Genomic DNA, 16,812 nt, shown 5'->3' with positions numbered 1-16,812 from the left:
AATTAAATGAGCATGTGGGCTAGAAGAGAAAATAATGGAAGTAGGAGACCGTATCAAGGCTGTGACCACACCCCTACATGTTCTTAAGAGGCTCTGGGTAGAGCAGTCACCATGGAAACGAGACAAAAATATATTACAAACTAGTTGACAGAGATCGCTTTTCATTAGCACTTTCAGTTATTCAAGTTTTATTTTCTGACCTTATCATCAAAACTCCTTGTGGTAGTTTGTAATTGAATGATAAACATTTCTGGGGTTGGAGTAAAAACACTTTTCCACCAACTATCAGCCCGCAATCACATCAAAATATGTTGAGACTTGTTACGGCTTAAAAATCCTTCTTTAACCCATCAATAAGGGATCATAGCTCCCACCTGGTCAGTCTTATGGAAAGAGCAGGTGTTTTCATAATGTTTTGCACACCCAGTGTACACTGGATGTTCAATTCGGATACAAGAGTGATCCCTATAACCACGCCTTGACAAGCACGTGTATCAATATTCTAATGTATCGGAGGAATTTATTACCCTAGTATTCTAGTCAAAATCTATTTCATATCTCAAATCATAACTAAATCTACCCAAAGCATGTTTCACACTGATATTTTGGTCCACACCTTACTCCTGAGATAAAGGGCTGGAACACCCTCTTTTAATGAAGTTGTAATCAAGTTTCCTAAATGAACCGCAGATGATTAAAGTTTTAAATAACAGATCAAAGTGATTATAAAATTTACTAGGGTCTGGGGAAGGTGCTATATAAAAGGTATATTGGTGAACATTATTCTCAGATAAGTCATGGACTGTCAGATATGATTATCTATGGATATCCCACAGGATAGTAGAACAGGAGAATTATTGAGCATTAAAATGTACTCTATAATTCACTTATAGAATAGGCAAGATACAGTAGATGGCATCGGGTACAGTATGTACAAATGAGATGAGTATGTAAACAAAGTGGCATAGTATAGTATAAAGTGGCTAGTGATACATGTATTACATAAGGATACCGTCGATGATATAGAGTACAGTATATACGTATGCGTATGAGATGAATAATGTAGGGTAAGTAACATTTATATAAGGTAGCATTGTTTAAAGTGGCTAGTGATATATTTACATCATTTCCCATCAATTCCCATTATTAAAGTGGCTGGAGTTGAGTCAGTGTCAGTGTGTTGGCAGCAGCCACTCAGTGTTAGTGGTGGCTGTTTAACAGTCTGATGGCCTTGAGATAGAAGCTGTTTTTCAGTCTCTCGGTCCCAGCTTTGATGCACCTGTACTGACCTCGCCTTCTGGATGATAGCGGGGTGAACAGGCAGTGGCTCGGGTGGTTGATGTCCTTGATGATCTTTATGGCCTTCCTGTGACATCGGGTGGTGTAGGTGTCCTGGAGGGCAGGTAGTTTGCCCCCGGTGATGCGTTGTGCAGACCTCACTACCCTCTGGAGAGCCTTACGGTTGAGGGCGGTGCAGTTGCCATACCAGGCGGTGATACAGCCCGCCAGGATGCTCTCGATTGTGCATCTGTAGAAGTTTGTGAGTGCTTTTGGTGACAAGCCGAATTTCTTCAGCCTCCTGAGGTTGAAGAGGCGCTGCTGCGCCTTCTTCACGATGCTGTCTGTGTGAGTGGACCAATTCAGTTTGTCTGTGATGTGTATGCCGAGGAACTTAAAAAACTTGCTACCCTCTCCACTACTGTTCCATCGATGTGGATAGGGGGGTGTTCCCTCTGCTGTTTCCTGAAGTCCAAAGTGTGAGGTTGTTTTCCTGACACCACACTCCGAGGGCCCTCACCTCCTCCCTGTAGGCCGTCTCATCGTTGTTGGTAATCAAGCCTACCACTGTTGTGTCGTCCGCAAACTTGATGATTGAGTTGGAGGCGTGCGTGGCCACGCAGTCGTGGGTGAACAGGGAGTACAGGAGAGGGCTCAGAACGCAACCTTGTGGGGCCCCAGTGTTGAGGATCAGCGGGGAGGAGATGTTGTTGCCTACCCTCACCACCTGGGGGCGGCCCGTCAGGAAGTCCAGTACCCAGTTGCACAGGGCGGGGTCGAGACCCAGGGTCTCGAGCTTGATGACGAGCTTGGAGGGTACTATGGTGTTGAATGCCGAGCTGTAGTCGATGAACAGCATTCTCACATAGGTATTCCTCTTGTCCAGATGGGTTAGGGCAGTGTGCAGTGTGGTTGAGATTGCATCGTCTGTGGACCTATTTGGGCGGTAAGCAAATTGGAGTGGGTCTAGGGTGTCAGGTAGGGTGGAGGTGATATGGTCCTTGACTAGTCTCTCAAAGCACTTCATGATGACGGATGTGAGTGCTACGGGGCGGTAGTCATTTAGCTCAGTTACCTTAGCTTTCTTGGGAACAGGAACAATGGTGGCCCTCTTGAAGCATGTGGGAACAGCAGACTGGTATAGGGATTGATTGAATATGTCCGTGAACACACCGGCCAGCTGGTCTGCGCATGCTCTGAGGGCGCGGCTGGGGATGCCATCTGGGCCTGCAGCCTTGCGAGGGTTAACACGTTTAAATGTCTTACTCACCTCGGCTGCAGTGAAGGAGAGACCGCATGTTTTCGTTGCAGGCCGTGTCAGTGGCACTGTATTGTCCTCAAAGCGGGCAAAAAAGTTATTTAGTCTGCCTGGGAGCAAGACATCCTGGTCCGTGACTGGGCTGGGTTTCTTCCTGTAGTCCGTGATTGACTGTAGACCCTGCCACATGCCTCTTGTGTCTGAGCCGTTGAATTGAGATTCTACTTTGTCTCTGTACTGGCGCTTAGCTTGTTTGATAGCAAATAGCTGCACTGTTTGTATTCGGTCATGTTACCAGACACCTTGCCCTGATTAAAAGCAGTGGTTCGCGCTTTCAGTTTCACACGAATGCTGCCATCAATCCACGGTTTCTGGTTAGGGAATGTTTTAATCGTTGCTATGGGAACGACATCTTCAACGCACGTTCTAATGAACTCGTGATTATAAAATTTACTAGGGTCTTGGAGTGTGGAAGGTGCTATATAAAGGCAGGTATATTGGTGAACATTATTCTCAGATAAGTCATGGACTGTCAGATATGATTATCTATGGATATCCCACATGTGTCTGCTTGGGGGGGGATATATACGGCTGTGATTATAATCGAAGAGAATTCAGGACATTTGATTGTGATTATTGAGCATTAAAATGTATAAGGCTCTATAATTCACTTATAGAAGCCACGTTTCCGTGAAGAAAGAACGTTACAACAAACCCTAATTTGTTGTCTAATTGGAAACTCTTTGACATGACAAGCTGGACCGTAGTGGAAACGCATGCTGAAGGGCTTAACACATCTGATATGCAAACAATGTGCTCATGTGGGAGGAGTCTGTTAGTGAACCATCACTGGCAGGGTTTTGTTTTCGTTAGGAGAGCAGGTTTCTCGAAGTGCATGCATAGCCAAACGCTCTCGTCGCCACTCCTCTTCATTCCTCACTGCCATATGATTGAACAGATGGAGGAATTCTGTCCCTCACTCACACCCAATTTCTTTCTCTCTCCCTCACAGACCAATGCTAGTGTAGTCATATTTTCCATTCTGTTAAGTTATTGACAGAGCAAATAGGGTGGGAGACTGGTCACTGTAGTGCATGTCTGGGTATCAGGCTGAATGGATGAGTTCAGGCAGTTCAACAGTGGCCGATCCAAAATTGAGGGCCACATGCACATCACAGGTCTTTCTTCACTCCCTCAAACAAGGCAAACTCGTCCCACCCCCTGCCTCCCTCTTCCATCCCAAAAACAGCAAAAAATGTAATACAAGCACTTGCAAAATACAGCTAGCTCAAGGGTGAACATGACAGGCACACCAGCTAGTGTACACAACGTCTAATAGCTTATCTCATACAGGATGGGGAAATCGGTGGGATGCCATTGACAACAGTAACTGTTTTCAGATCAAAGTAATTGCTTCCACCTCAAGAAAACAAAATAAGTCAGCTTGATTGCAATCAGGAAATTCTTCAATTGCGTATTGTTAGGACATTTTAGCACAGTGCTGAGCTATAGTTCGAATCAGAGTTCGATTATTGTTCCATTGTACCCCCCCCCCCGAAACAATAGCTGCTCTAACTGCTACATGACTAGGCTATATTCAGTAGCCTATATTGCCACGGCATATGGTGCTATAGGCCTACTCACAGAATGCTTCAGAGATCTACTTATGAGGCAGCATGCATGTCATCAAATGTTCGCCGTCAAACAATCAATAATACGGCGCACCTGTTTGTCCCCCCCGTGTTTGGTCCAGACTGCCATCTCACCTGCAGCGAACCGCACAACGGTACGAATTGGACCGAGACCACCCTTTGAGCGATACACCGTGCATTGTTTAGTGCAGATAGTGTTCACACCAGTTCAAACCAACCGAACTAAGGGAGTAAACACTATGGTGTGAAAGCCCCCTTACAGGTGATATTTATTGTGAGTGAGAGTGGCAGTCTCAACAGTTCACTACTAGTGGCAGTCTCCTCTGGCCATCTGTGTTGTTGAATGCTGCCATCTAGTGTGCCAGTTGGTAGCCTGCAGGTGGAATTTCTTTCCACTGCTTTAATTAGGCTCTATTCTTTTACTTTGATCCTTTCTTCCTTCCCTGTAGGACACTTATGAATCGAAATTGCTCTTTCGGTCTCTAAATCCCTTTCTTAAACTGCAATATTCTTTTCCAGGTTCTCATCCTCCTCCCACACGTCTCCATTGCCTCTATGAGCACAACACAGAATGAGAACACCCATTTAGAACGGCTCAGAGTAGCTTATAAATTAATTTAAAACATTGTGCTTTGAGGGCCTTGCCTTGCTTTCCTTACTACAATTAATTTTTTATTTTTTTTAAATGTAGGACATTTTTCATTATGAGCCGTTTTGAACGAAAGGCCAAGAACAAACTCAGGGTTTCTCAACTTTCATCCTTCATGTTTATGGTGTCTGTGAGAAGTGCTTTTGCACAATAAAACAGACTAAAACTCCACTCAATTCAAACAATGATCGTCTGATATTCCATTCAAAACTGCAAATACATACAGCTCAGCCATTTTACAAAGGCAGCAGTGCCAAAATTCTAAACATTTAAAAAATGAAAATGAGAAAGGACTACAAGGTTTCAGCTCTACACTCCCTATTAAAAGAATGTATCATAAAGTGTGCGTGTGTGTTGCATCCTGTACCTGTCTGGCCAGGTTGACAGAGTCAGCGGTGAGTCTGTCCCGGAGGTGTGGGTCCAGTTGTACAGCCGGGGCGATCTCTACCACCTTCTGGTGCCTCCTCTGGATAGAGCAGTCCCTCTCATACAGGTGGATAACATTACCATACTTATCACCTGGGAGAGATGGGATGACAATGTGATTAGATCTACTGTATACAACACTTTTAAAAGTTTCAACAAAAACAGTCTAACAAACTCACCCAGGATCTGCACTTCAATGTGTCTGGGTCGCTCAATGAACTTCTCCACGAAAAGAGCACCGTTCCCAAACGCAGCCAGGGCCTCAGAGTACGCACGCTGATAGTTCTCCTCCAGCTCCTACACACGTCAACCGACGAGGATCATTAAGTCAGCCAGCACAAAGACAAAACACTCAGACTGGAGCCTCTACTTAGGCACAGATATTTCTACTCACCTCATACTCTTTGACCACCCTCATTCCCCTGCCCCCACCACCGTAGGCAGCCTTGAAGATGATGGGAAAGCCATAGGTGTTGGAGAACTCCTGGGCCTCCGATAGGCAAGTGATGGGACCGTCTGTCCCTGGTACAACTGGAACTCCTGGAAGCAAAAACAATCCAACAATATGAGCTTAACTAAACAGTTAACTTAACAGTACACAATGTCAGCTGTATGTTTGATGATTTTGCTGAAAAAATTAATTTAAAACATGAAACAAACATCCATCAGACAGACAGTCCTGAACATGACAGTAAGTGAGTGTCCGGCCTACCTGCACGGATAGCGATGGATCGAGCCTCCACCTTGTCTCCCATCTTGCGCACCACATCAGGGGAAGGGCCAATGAAGCGTACCCCAGCATCGACACATGCCTGAGCAAAGTCTGATCTCTCAGACAGGAAGCCATACCCAGGGTGGATTGCATCCACATTATTTTCCTGAGAAAAATAAAACGATGTGGAAAAAAACATGTAAAGCTGTGATCTTTAAGAGAAGTAACAGTTGGTTCAGAAAAGTTTCCAAAATATATTTTCACATCTCTGACCTTAGCAACTTTGATGATGTCAGGGATGTCCAGGTAGGCAGCCACAGGCGGCAGGCCCCTCCCTATGAGGTAAGCCTCATCTGCCTTCTGCCTGTGCATCTGGCCGGTGTCTTGCTCAGAGTAGACAGCCACTGTCCGGATCCCCAGCTCAGTGCACGCCCGGAACACACGGATGGCAATCTCACCTACAAGTAGTTGGATTACTCAGCTTTCATCATGCAGTCTCAGGAAAATTGAATCATGTGGTGAGAGGAAACTAGCTACAACAATTTGGCTTACATTTCAGTGTTTTAGTGTCAGAATTACCAAGGTGGGAGAATTGTTACGGTACCTCTATTGGCCACCATGACCTTTTTGATGGGCTTGTATTCCAGTGTCTGAGGGGAGTTGTGGGTGGTGCGAGACAGGCAGCATGCCCTCCTGACAGCCAGTAGCCCCAGGGACGAACGCATACCTCCAACGTGCAGCAGCATCTTCACAGAGGAAGGGTGTGGTTAAGGAGTAAACAGACAGCCCATGCATGATGCAGCACAGGTCCTGACCTATATACAGTTGTATGGGGACTGACTTCACGGACAGTAAAAATGTACAACTTGTCAAGGCGATAAGATGCAGACAGATAAAATAAGCCTAACACTTCCTTTTGCTTTACCTTGGAAGGAATATGGCAATACTAGATACCTGACTTAGCTGTAGAAATATCAGTTGTGTCTAAAAACAGTTGCGCCAAACATTTTTTTATTTTTTTTACCTTAAGTGTACTAAACTGCATTTATACTTGAGATATCACATTAACAGTAAAAGTATTTTTTTTATATGTAAAAAATATACAAATAAACATCTTTAACCTCTATTACAGTACACTCTGTACCTCTGGCCTAACACTCCTTACCAACTGACTAAACAAGGCATTCATGTGCAACCCAGGGGTCAGTGACAAAAACAAAAAAAACCAGGAAGTGGAATTTAAAGAAATAGTTTGGTAAACACTTTCCATCTGAACAAATAGTGACTGACTGAACACAGCAGGGGTGGAAGCTCCATGGGACGCAGATGGGAAAGAGTAAAACATTCCAATTCAGAGGACCTGTAGAGGAGATCAATTAGGCAATACTTGATTCATTAGAAAAGGCCAAGGGGAAATTCAATTGGGTTTGAACTTGAACACAATAATTAAATATAAAATGGTTGAATGTCCAACTGCCTCTACTAACACGCCACCCTAGCACACAAATCAATCCAAACCCTTCAGAGTATCCGAAGTGTTGGCCTGTTGATGTGACAATATCATGAGACTGGTCCGCCGATACAGCAGCATTAGTGAGCTCTCGTAGTGACCTCTCGTAACTCCAGCATAACAAAGCTCAGTTGTCCATGGTCCGACCACCAGTTCTACAGATTTGGAAATACCTCATCTGTATAAGTAGTAGTCACATGAACAGGCTAACTGATCAACACTAAGGTGGATATGGTTTGATACACCAGAATTCAATCCAAACACTAAAAATGTTTGGCATAAACAGCAATGGCACGTCCACTGCAGCGTTGGCAGGAGCAAGAGACTGATAAGCCATATCACGTTCAGTACTTGGTGATCCCAAATATAGGACATCAAATTAAAAAGTCTGTATCATACAGGCACTTCATTATAGCTATACCTGCACTGCATGTTGAAAACGAAACAGATTAGGACAAAACCAAACAAAATACTGCACAAGCGCACATTGCAATAACAGGTTCAAAGGTAAAAAGAAAAAAGGGTAGTTTGCAGGAATGCTCTTTTGATGTCAGATCCCCTTGGTAACAAATATTTGTTTTGCCATGTGGACAAATGATAGCATTTATTATGAAATTCTCATGGCACTGTCCTGATGGCATTAGAATAAAACCAAAGAATTGATAAGAAATCCCTAACCATTTTAACCCTAACCCAGTACATTACTGCACCTGACATCCTTTATTTATAACATCCTCAATAAATGCAGGTGAATGAACCTAAGACTTCACTATGTTCCCATGAATAGAAATGACTTGACAAAGCAAAAGGAAAGAGCAGAGGGAGCAGAGTTGGCACAAGAAAAGAAACGAGGCTAGTCTGAGGCTGAATGAATGGAAGTGGGCCAAATGAAACAGGATATTCTTGACGACATTCCTCTGGTCCAATCATTTGAGAGACATGTTAAAAGGCAGCTTATTGTAATATAGCCTAGTACATTGTCTTCAACTGTAATTTGACCTGTCAACCATTTCCCTCCTTACAAAAATGAGCTGCAAACGTATTTCATTGTGTTCTGTATTCAAGCTGACAGGGTGTGTTTATGGCTTAATGAGGGCTCTGGAGAAAGTCTGGCACCAAGGACATCACATCAGCAGACTGACCTTGTTGAACAGCCTCTCCATTGTCACCTAAAGTGTCTTCCTTCTAGACAAGAGAAATAGCCCAGCCCTCACATTGTAAAACGTGATGGCTACTGTAATAAGTTGACTACCTAATGAGTTAATACTACACAGAGAACTTTCATTGAGATTAAGGTGTTGCCCTATTGCCTGGGGAAAGTACATTGAGCAGTCCCGCAAGTTGAGCCTGCCCCATTTGGGCAGGTCATTGAAAACAACCAAACTGCAAAGAATTCCAGTAGCCTAAACCTGACCTTTCTGGTTCATCCAATTGTATTAGGTGAAAGACAATTTACGGCAGTCAAGCAAGTTTAGCTTGTTCTGAGATTTTTACTGATTTACTGTAATTCTTAGCATTTGGGTTCTCAGTTTCTGATTCCTTCCCCATGTGTAGGTGAAAGGCAGGCTGTATGGCACTTCTGTATGTAAATAGCTAGTTTACTTTTTCAACCAAGTGATCATAATTATTATTATTTTTTTTAAATTTTAAAGCTCCCAACTTACCGATGGGCAAGTGCCTTTCAGAATGTAACGTCAATCCCTGTGACAAACCAACCTATAGCATAGGACTAGGGCCCTAGTGACATGCAGGGACTTCACTACTACCATTACCCAAATATTGCCAATATGTCACTCATAAATACATGGGCCTAAACATGGCCATCAATAACCTGATGACTTTGAAAATGGGCCACGACAGGCAGAACAAGGTAGTTTACATATTCCATAAAATCAGTCTACATGTAGGCAGGCTTAGTCTCTGTGCTGGTCTTTCCCACCACACAACAGACATACTAGAACATGTTGGGGCAATGAATTGGTCTTAAAACCAGATGACTGAACACGCATAAAAACTCTCAGTTCAACAAACACTGATGTGGCATATAGTAAATGGTTACCAGTAGGCTGATAGCCAACTAAGAAAAATAAAAAGTGCTAGGCTGTTTACTACCATCATTACAAAAGTTTAGTTTTATTCCATTTAGAGGCTGAATCCTAAACATTCTGAACACAGTAGCCAAGACATATGCTACTTGTGTTGATAGCACTGAATATAACCAGAGTGCAAGTGTAGCAAGTTGAGGTTGTTGTTGGGTAAACAACCCCACCATGCAGTTATAACCATACATGAGGTATGGAAGCGGTGTTGAAGAAACAAAGCCTCAACTTTATCAACTCATCTGGAACAGATCTGGCATGCTCTTCACAACAAACACCTGCATTCAACAATTCATTTTAGATTCTGGAAACATGGTGAGTAGGTGAAATGTCTTTTATTTTCTTCACGATTTGCCCGCAATAATCTTCACAGTAACTACAATTGTAGTACAAGGAGTCAATGTCATAGACTACCATTAAACATATGAGAAGGACTTCTGACCTAATAGAAGTGTTGCAGGAAGCCTACCTTCGGCAAGGTAGCTGGAAAGATTTCTTCAACAACAATAATTCCTGCTCAATTAAGCAATATTTGCCCTAGAGACATTCTCAAACCTCAAAAGATCTAAGCTTGAGTGGAGTACATGTTGCATAGATGCAGCTATATTAAATAGGAAAAGTGCACTTTCTTTTTTACCAAATCTGCATTCTGGATGTAAATGGCATGTTATAGAAGAGTCCACACACTATTTTTTTTGATTGGTTTTGAAAGATGTACCCCAAACAGCGATGGACTTCCTTATGCACATTTTGCAGTGCCAGGGAGTGGATTAAACAATAAAAGCTCCAAAAACACCCAAGTATCTCATTTTAGAACTGCAACGCTCTCAGTAGTGATCCAGGTCTTTAGATGTTGTACATATTAAAATTGTGTGATTCCAAACTTCAACCGCAACGTTATATACCACTTTGTGCAACTCATGCCATACTTTTCCGAGTGCTCATGCTACACAGAAAAGTATCACAAGTGGATAGGGGAAATCACTCGAATGGCACAAAATGGAATATAACATTGCAGATATCGCTCGGAATGACAATTTCACATACATCTACAAGACCTGCATCACTATACTGAGAGCATTGCGGTTTCTAGAAGGATGTATATTTAGGTGTTTTTGTGCATGTTTTATCCACACCTTGGCACTGCAGAACAAGCTAAATTTAAGTAAAATTGCAAAAAAGTGTGTGGACTCTACTATAACATGCAATTTACATCCAAAATACAGATTTTCTTTATGTCAAAATGCAAAGTTAGCTTCTCCTTTAAAGGGATACTTCTAGATTTTGGCAATGAGGAAAGTGCAGTTTGAAGATGCTAACTACCAGACATAAAAATGTTATCCACTAGGTCAGCCGACTCTGGGAAAGTAGAGAAAGGGCTTCATTGCCACAATCCCAAAGTATTCTGTTAAAGGGATTGATCAGCCGGAATCAAACTTAAGACAGTACACGCAAATACACCGACGGTGGAAAACAAAAAGGCTAGCACGAAGAGCATGCCATATTTCAACGTAGTCTCTTTCCCAGCTAAGTGTTTAGTAAGCTATAAGCCTGGCAAGGGTAACTTGAACCTAGGCCTAAATGCCATCGGTAACCATGACATTCAAAAACCAAGTCTAGCAATGTTGCAGACCGAAAATGTAGGGACAGCTATAGCCACAAAGCTAGTTCTCTATTGAAGCAAACCTATGTCCCATGTTCCAAATGTACATTCAATTTAAAAACTTGCTCTACCCATTGTCAGCTGATTTCTGCCTGTGGAAATGTATCCACAGGAAAGTATTATTAAGCCAACTTCAAAATGCAGGTGTCTGTGTGTGGCTATTATGACTTGTCACCTAAGGCACCTTATGTGCACAAGACAGAAGTAGCCTTCAAGTATGCATACTAACTGAAGTATGGCAGGTATTTACATGGTTTTGCACATGTGCCAGGTGATAGAAATCTCAATGGCAGTAACGGCAAGCTAAACAGTTGGGTAAGTAATACTACTGCTATGGCCATTTTCTCAAATTTTGACCCGAAAAAAGACAAACCACACAAACAACCGGCAGAGTTAGTACAAATGTGATTTTGTTCAACAATCTGATTTGTAAGTAAACTTCAAGTGTTTGCAGTGCTTTATTTCAGATCAGAAACCGTGTGGTTAGAGCCCTGAATGCTGAGGTATATCAGACCATATACCACAGGTATGACAAAAACATGTTTTTTTTTTTACAGTTCTCATTACATTGGTAACCAGTTTATAATAGCAATAAGGCATCTCGGGGGTTTGCGGTATACGGCCAATATGCCACGGCCAAAGGCTGTAAGCAGGCACGCCGCGTTGCGCATAAGAACAGCCCTTAGCCCTGGTATATTGGCCATATACCACACCCCCTAAGACTTATTGCTTAAGTGTATACCAGAAAGCTGGTATCACAGTCTGATTTATTATGCATGGACAGCAGTTGGTAAGATATGAAAAAAGTAGAAACCATAAGGAAATTTCATAATAGATGGTTGGGACACTAATGCACAATAAAGGCTATGCCACCGCAGTGTTCTTCAGACTGGTCCTGCATACCCAAGCCAAGGGTCTGGCCTGCACCTCGGACTTGTCTACACACCTCATGGGTTCCGAGGACAACAATTGAAAAACACTGCTAGGTCTATATCAGAATGAGTCAACAGGAGTCCAAAAGTTACACGTTGTTGCATGCTATAAACTAGATTTTATAAGAGAATCCTTCCCAGACATTCCCACAGATACATGCACATGAATGAACTGTCCAGACAGTTTCTGTTCCACTGAACTCTTGACCGATTCACCAGTGCTTGGTGCAACACCAAAGTCGAGGTTCTTCACTGATAGAAAGAGCAAACAAACCAATCTCAATCAATGTTCTCACGTTTGACGTCCATTCGGTGTATTATTTGTCAGTCAGAAGATAGCGAATATGTACATCACTAGTTTTTACTGGAGTCCAAAAGGGCATTGTCGCGGATAATTCTAAATGGCTAGCTATGTGGAAATGTCACCATCATTTGGGGGAGTTGTCGGCTGCAGTGTCCACTTTTGCTTGGTGCTTAGTATGCAGCCACCTCACAGCCAACTAACTAACTTCCATGAGAAAGGGCTACAGTAGCTGGCATAGCTAACACGCTAGCTAGCCAACCAACTGTTAACTAGCTAGCAGCTCTGGACCTGCATGTAAAAACATAGTATGATGGATGGATATTGGCCAACTACCACGGGATAAGCAACATAAACAACCCCCAAATGGTCTATTCTTCTCCAAGACTTGTAATGCAAAAAAACTTACCTTACGGTCTCAAGTCTACAGTAGAATGCGTGAATCACTGAGGCTTTAAAGTCTCCCAGCTAACGTTCAGTGGCTATCGGACATTAGCATCGGTGTTGGTGTGGCGCTTTTGACTGTCGCTGGCAGTTCGTTCTTCTCTTCAATCAGCGTAAATTGATCTAGCTGGGTACTGTGATCTACCTCAGTGCATGTGGCTTTTATGATTTTTCTGTGCACCCTAGCTAACTTGTCCTCCTTGATGGCTGAAAAAAGTCTGGTGTTAGAATGAGTAGCTAGCTGTCTATTGAGATAAGACATTTAAAGCCATTCAGACGACTCGCCCACCCCTTGGCTACCTGCTATTGGTTAGCTTGTTCCTTACGTCAATTTAGTTTCAAGGGGTGTGTTCTTTCCGCTGATTCTGTTGTAAAACGTTTCGCAAACGAAACGAAACAGGGAGAGACCTACCTGAATTTGTCTAACAGAAATTCTCCTTTAAATTTCAAAACGAAACGTTTTTCAACTGTTTGAACTAAGGATTACACCCATTGCTAATGTTTGGAATTAATGTGTGCTATTCGTAATACCCAACGTCAATCAATACACACACACGCACCTGTTCAGCTATTGGTTGACGGGGTAGAGGAATCGTGCAAGGAGTTTATCATGAAACAGCCAGCTAATACTACACAGCACCGTGAAACACAAATGGTGAAATGTTTTGAGTAATTATAACATTGCAGTGTTATTCATTCTACATTAAAAAAATATGTACAGTGCATTCAGAAAGTACTCAAAAGCCTTCACATTTTGTTACATTACAGTCGTATTCTAAAATGGATTAATGAGTATTTTCCCCCCATCAATCTTCACACAATACCCCATTATCACAAAGTTTTTTATTTTTATTTTTGCAAATATCATAGTTACATAAGCATTCAGACTCTTTACTCAGTACTTTGTTAAAGCACCTTTTGTGGCGATTACAGCCTTGAGTCTTCTTGGGTATGAAGCTACAAGCTTGGCACACCTGATTTGGGGAGTTTATTCCATTCTTCTCTGCAGATCTTCTCAATCTCTGTCAGGTTGGATGGTGAGAGCTGCTGCCCATTTTCAGGTCTCTCCAGAGATGTTCGATCGGGTTCAAGTCCGGGCTCTGGCTGGGCCACTCAAGGATATTCAGAGACTTGTCCCATAGCAACTTCTGCGTTGACTTCGCTGTGTGCTTAGGGTCGTTGTCCTGCTGGAAGGTAAACCTTCTCCCCAGTCTGAGTTTCTGAGCGCTCTGTAGCAGGTTTTCATCAATGATCGCTCTGTACTTTGCTCCATTCAGCTTTCCCCTCGATCCTGGCTAGTCTCCCAGTTCCTGCCACTGAAAAACATCCCCACAGCATGATGCTGCCACCACCATGCTTCACCGTAGGACTGGTGCCAGTTCTCCACCAGAAGTGACGCTTGGCATTCAGGTCGAAGAGTTCAATCTTAGTTTCATCAGACCAGAGAATCTTATTTCTCATGGTCTTAGAGTATTTAGGTGCCTTTTGGCAAACTCCAAGCAGGTGGTCATGTGCATTTTACTGAGGAGTGGCTTCCGTCTGGCCACTCTAACATAAAGGCTTGATTGTGGAGTGCTGCAGAGATGTTTGTCCATCTAGAAGGTTCTACCATCTCCACAGAGAGCTCTGTAAGTGACCATCAGGTTATTGGCCCTTCTCCCCTGATAACTCAGTTTGGCCAGGCGTCCAGCTCTAGGAAGAGTCTTGGTGGCTCCAACATTATTCCATTTAAGAATGATGGAGGCCACTGTTCTTGGGGACCTTCCATGCTGCAGACATTTTTTGGTGCCCTTCCCCAGATCTAACCCTCGACACAATCCTGTCTCAGAGCTCGAAGGACAATTCCTTCAACCACATGGCTTGGATTTTGGCTAACATGCATGGTCAACTGTGGGACCTTATATAAACAAGTGTGTGCCTTTCCAAATCATGTCCAATCAATTTAATTTACCACAAGTGGACTCCAATCAAGTTGTAGAAACATCAAGGATGATCAATGGAAACAGGATGCACCTGAGCTCAATTTCGAGTCTCATAGCAAAGGGTCTGAATACTTATGTAAATAATATGTTTTTGCAAAAATGTATAAAAACCTGTTTTCACTTTGTCATTATGGGGTATTGTGTTTAGATTGAGGGGATAAAATGTAATCAATATTAAAACAAGGCTGTAACATAACAAAATGTGGAAAAAGCTAAGGGGTCTGAATACATTCCAAATGCACTGTATAGTTCTGGTAAGAGATCCTTAGGATTTGTAAAGTCTCTAGTTACCAGGTTAGCATACTGTGTGTGTCCTCCGCCCCTAGCCAATAGACATACATAATTGATTTTCAACTAGGTACAGACCATAAACACAAGATGCACTACTATTGCACAACATTACCAACTAAAGATATTTTGCAAATGTGCAACTAAATGTTGCGATATTAAAACTTGACCGAATACAAGGTCAAATACTGTCTGTCCATATTCTTGATAGAATTGTCAAACACTTGCTTTCATTGCACAGTACGAGTATACAGTGCATTTGGAAAGCATTCCCACCGCTTGACTTTTTCCACATTGTTACGTTACAGTCTTATTCTAAACTGGTTGAAATGGGGTTTATCCCCCCCTTCATCAATCTACAAATACCCAACAACAGCAAAGCAAAAATTGTTTTTTATAAATTTCTGCAAATGTGTTTGTGTGTATATATATATATATATATATATATCACAAAAGTGAGTACACCCCTCACATTTTTGTAAATATTTGAGTATATCTTTTCATGTGACAATACTGAAGAAATGACACTTTGCTACAATGTAAAGTAGTGAGTGTACAGCTTGTATAACAGTGTAAATGTGCTGTCCCCTCAAAAGAACTCAACACACAGCCATTAATGTCTAAACCGCTGGCAACAAAAGTGAGTACACACCTAAGTGAAAATGTCCAAATTGGGCCCAATTAGCCATTTTCCCTCCCCGGTGTCATGTGACTCGTTAGTGTTACAAGGTCTCAGGTGTGAATGGGGAGCAGGTGTGTTAAATTTGGTGTCATCGCTCTCACACTCCCTCATACTGACTGGTCACTGGAAGTTCAACATGGCACTTCATGGCAAAGAACTCTCTGAGGATCTGAAAAAAAGAATTGTTGCTCTACATAAAGATGGCCTGGGCTATATGAAGATTGCCAAGACCCTGAAACTGAGCTGCAGCACGGTGGCCAAGACCAGCGGTTTAAGCGGTTTAACTGGACAGGTTCCACTCAGAACAGGCCTCGCCATGGTCGACCAAAGAAGTTGAGTTCACGTGCTCAGCGTCATATCCAGAGGTTGTCTTTGGGAAATAGACTTATGAGTGCTGCCAGCATTGCTGCAGAGGTTGAAGGGGTGGGGGGTCAGCCTGTCAGTGCTCAGACCATATGCGGTACACTGCATCAAATTGGTCTGCATGGCTGTCGTCCCAGAAGGAAGCCTATTCTAAACATGATGCACAAGAAATCCCGCAAACAGTTTGCTGAAGACAAGCAGACTAAGGACATGGATTACTGGAACCATGTCCTGTGGTCTGATGAGACCAATATAAACTTAATTGGTTCAGATGGTGTCAAGCGTGTGTGGCGGCAACCAGGTGAGGAGTACAAAGACAAGTGTGTCTTGCCTACAGTCAAGCATGGTGGTGGGAGTGTCATGGTCTGGAGCTGCATGAGTGCTGCCGGCACTGGGAAGCTACAGTTCATTGAGGGAACCATGAATGCCAACATGTACTGTGACATACTGAAGAAGAGCATGATCGCTTCCCTTCGGAGACTGGGCCGCAGGGTAGTATTCCAACATGATAACGACCCCAAACACACCTCCAAGACGACCACTGCCTTGCTAAAGAAGCTGAGGGTAAAGGTG

General features: G+C 42.9%; 1 protein-coding gene across 1 annotated transcript in view; it reads right to left on the bottom strand.

The window, feature by feature from the left end:
- LOC139388060 (pyruvate carboxylase, mitochondrial-like) overlaps positions 1-13,206 on the bottom strand; it is a 105,101-nt gene extending 91,895 nt beyond the window's left edge. The window contains exons 1-7 of the mRNA XM_071134575.1: positions 12,890-13,206; positions 6,580-6,721; positions 6,249-6,433; positions 5,976-6,141; positions 5,658-5,803; positions 5,443-5,560; positions 5,205-5,356 (exon numbers count right to left, since the gene is read on the bottom strand). Coding sequence (XP_070990676.1) covers positions 5,205-5,356; positions 5,443-5,560; positions 5,658-5,803; positions 5,976-6,141; positions 6,249-6,433; positions 6,580-6,721 — 909 coding nt within the window. The 5' untranslated portion in view covers positions 12,890-13,206. The remainder of the gene's footprint in view (positions 1-5,204; positions 5,357-5,442; positions 5,561-5,657; positions 5,804-5,975; positions 6,142-6,248; positions 6,434-6,579; positions 6,722-12,889) is intronic.
- Positions 13,207-16,812: the final 3,606 nt, after the last annotated feature.

This window comes from Oncorhynchus clarkii, chromosome 29, assembly GCF_045791955.1.
Source record: "Oncorhynchus clarkii lewisi isolate Uvic-CL-2024 chromosome 29, UVic_Ocla_1.0, whole genome shotgun sequence".
Taxonomy (NCBI): domain Eukaryota; kingdom Metazoa; phylum Chordata; class Actinopteri; order Salmoniformes; family Salmonidae; genus Oncorhynchus; species Oncorhynchus clarkii.
The sequence above is the reverse complement of the archived record's forward strand: the minus strand, read 5'-3'. Positions and strand labels throughout refer to the sequence as shown.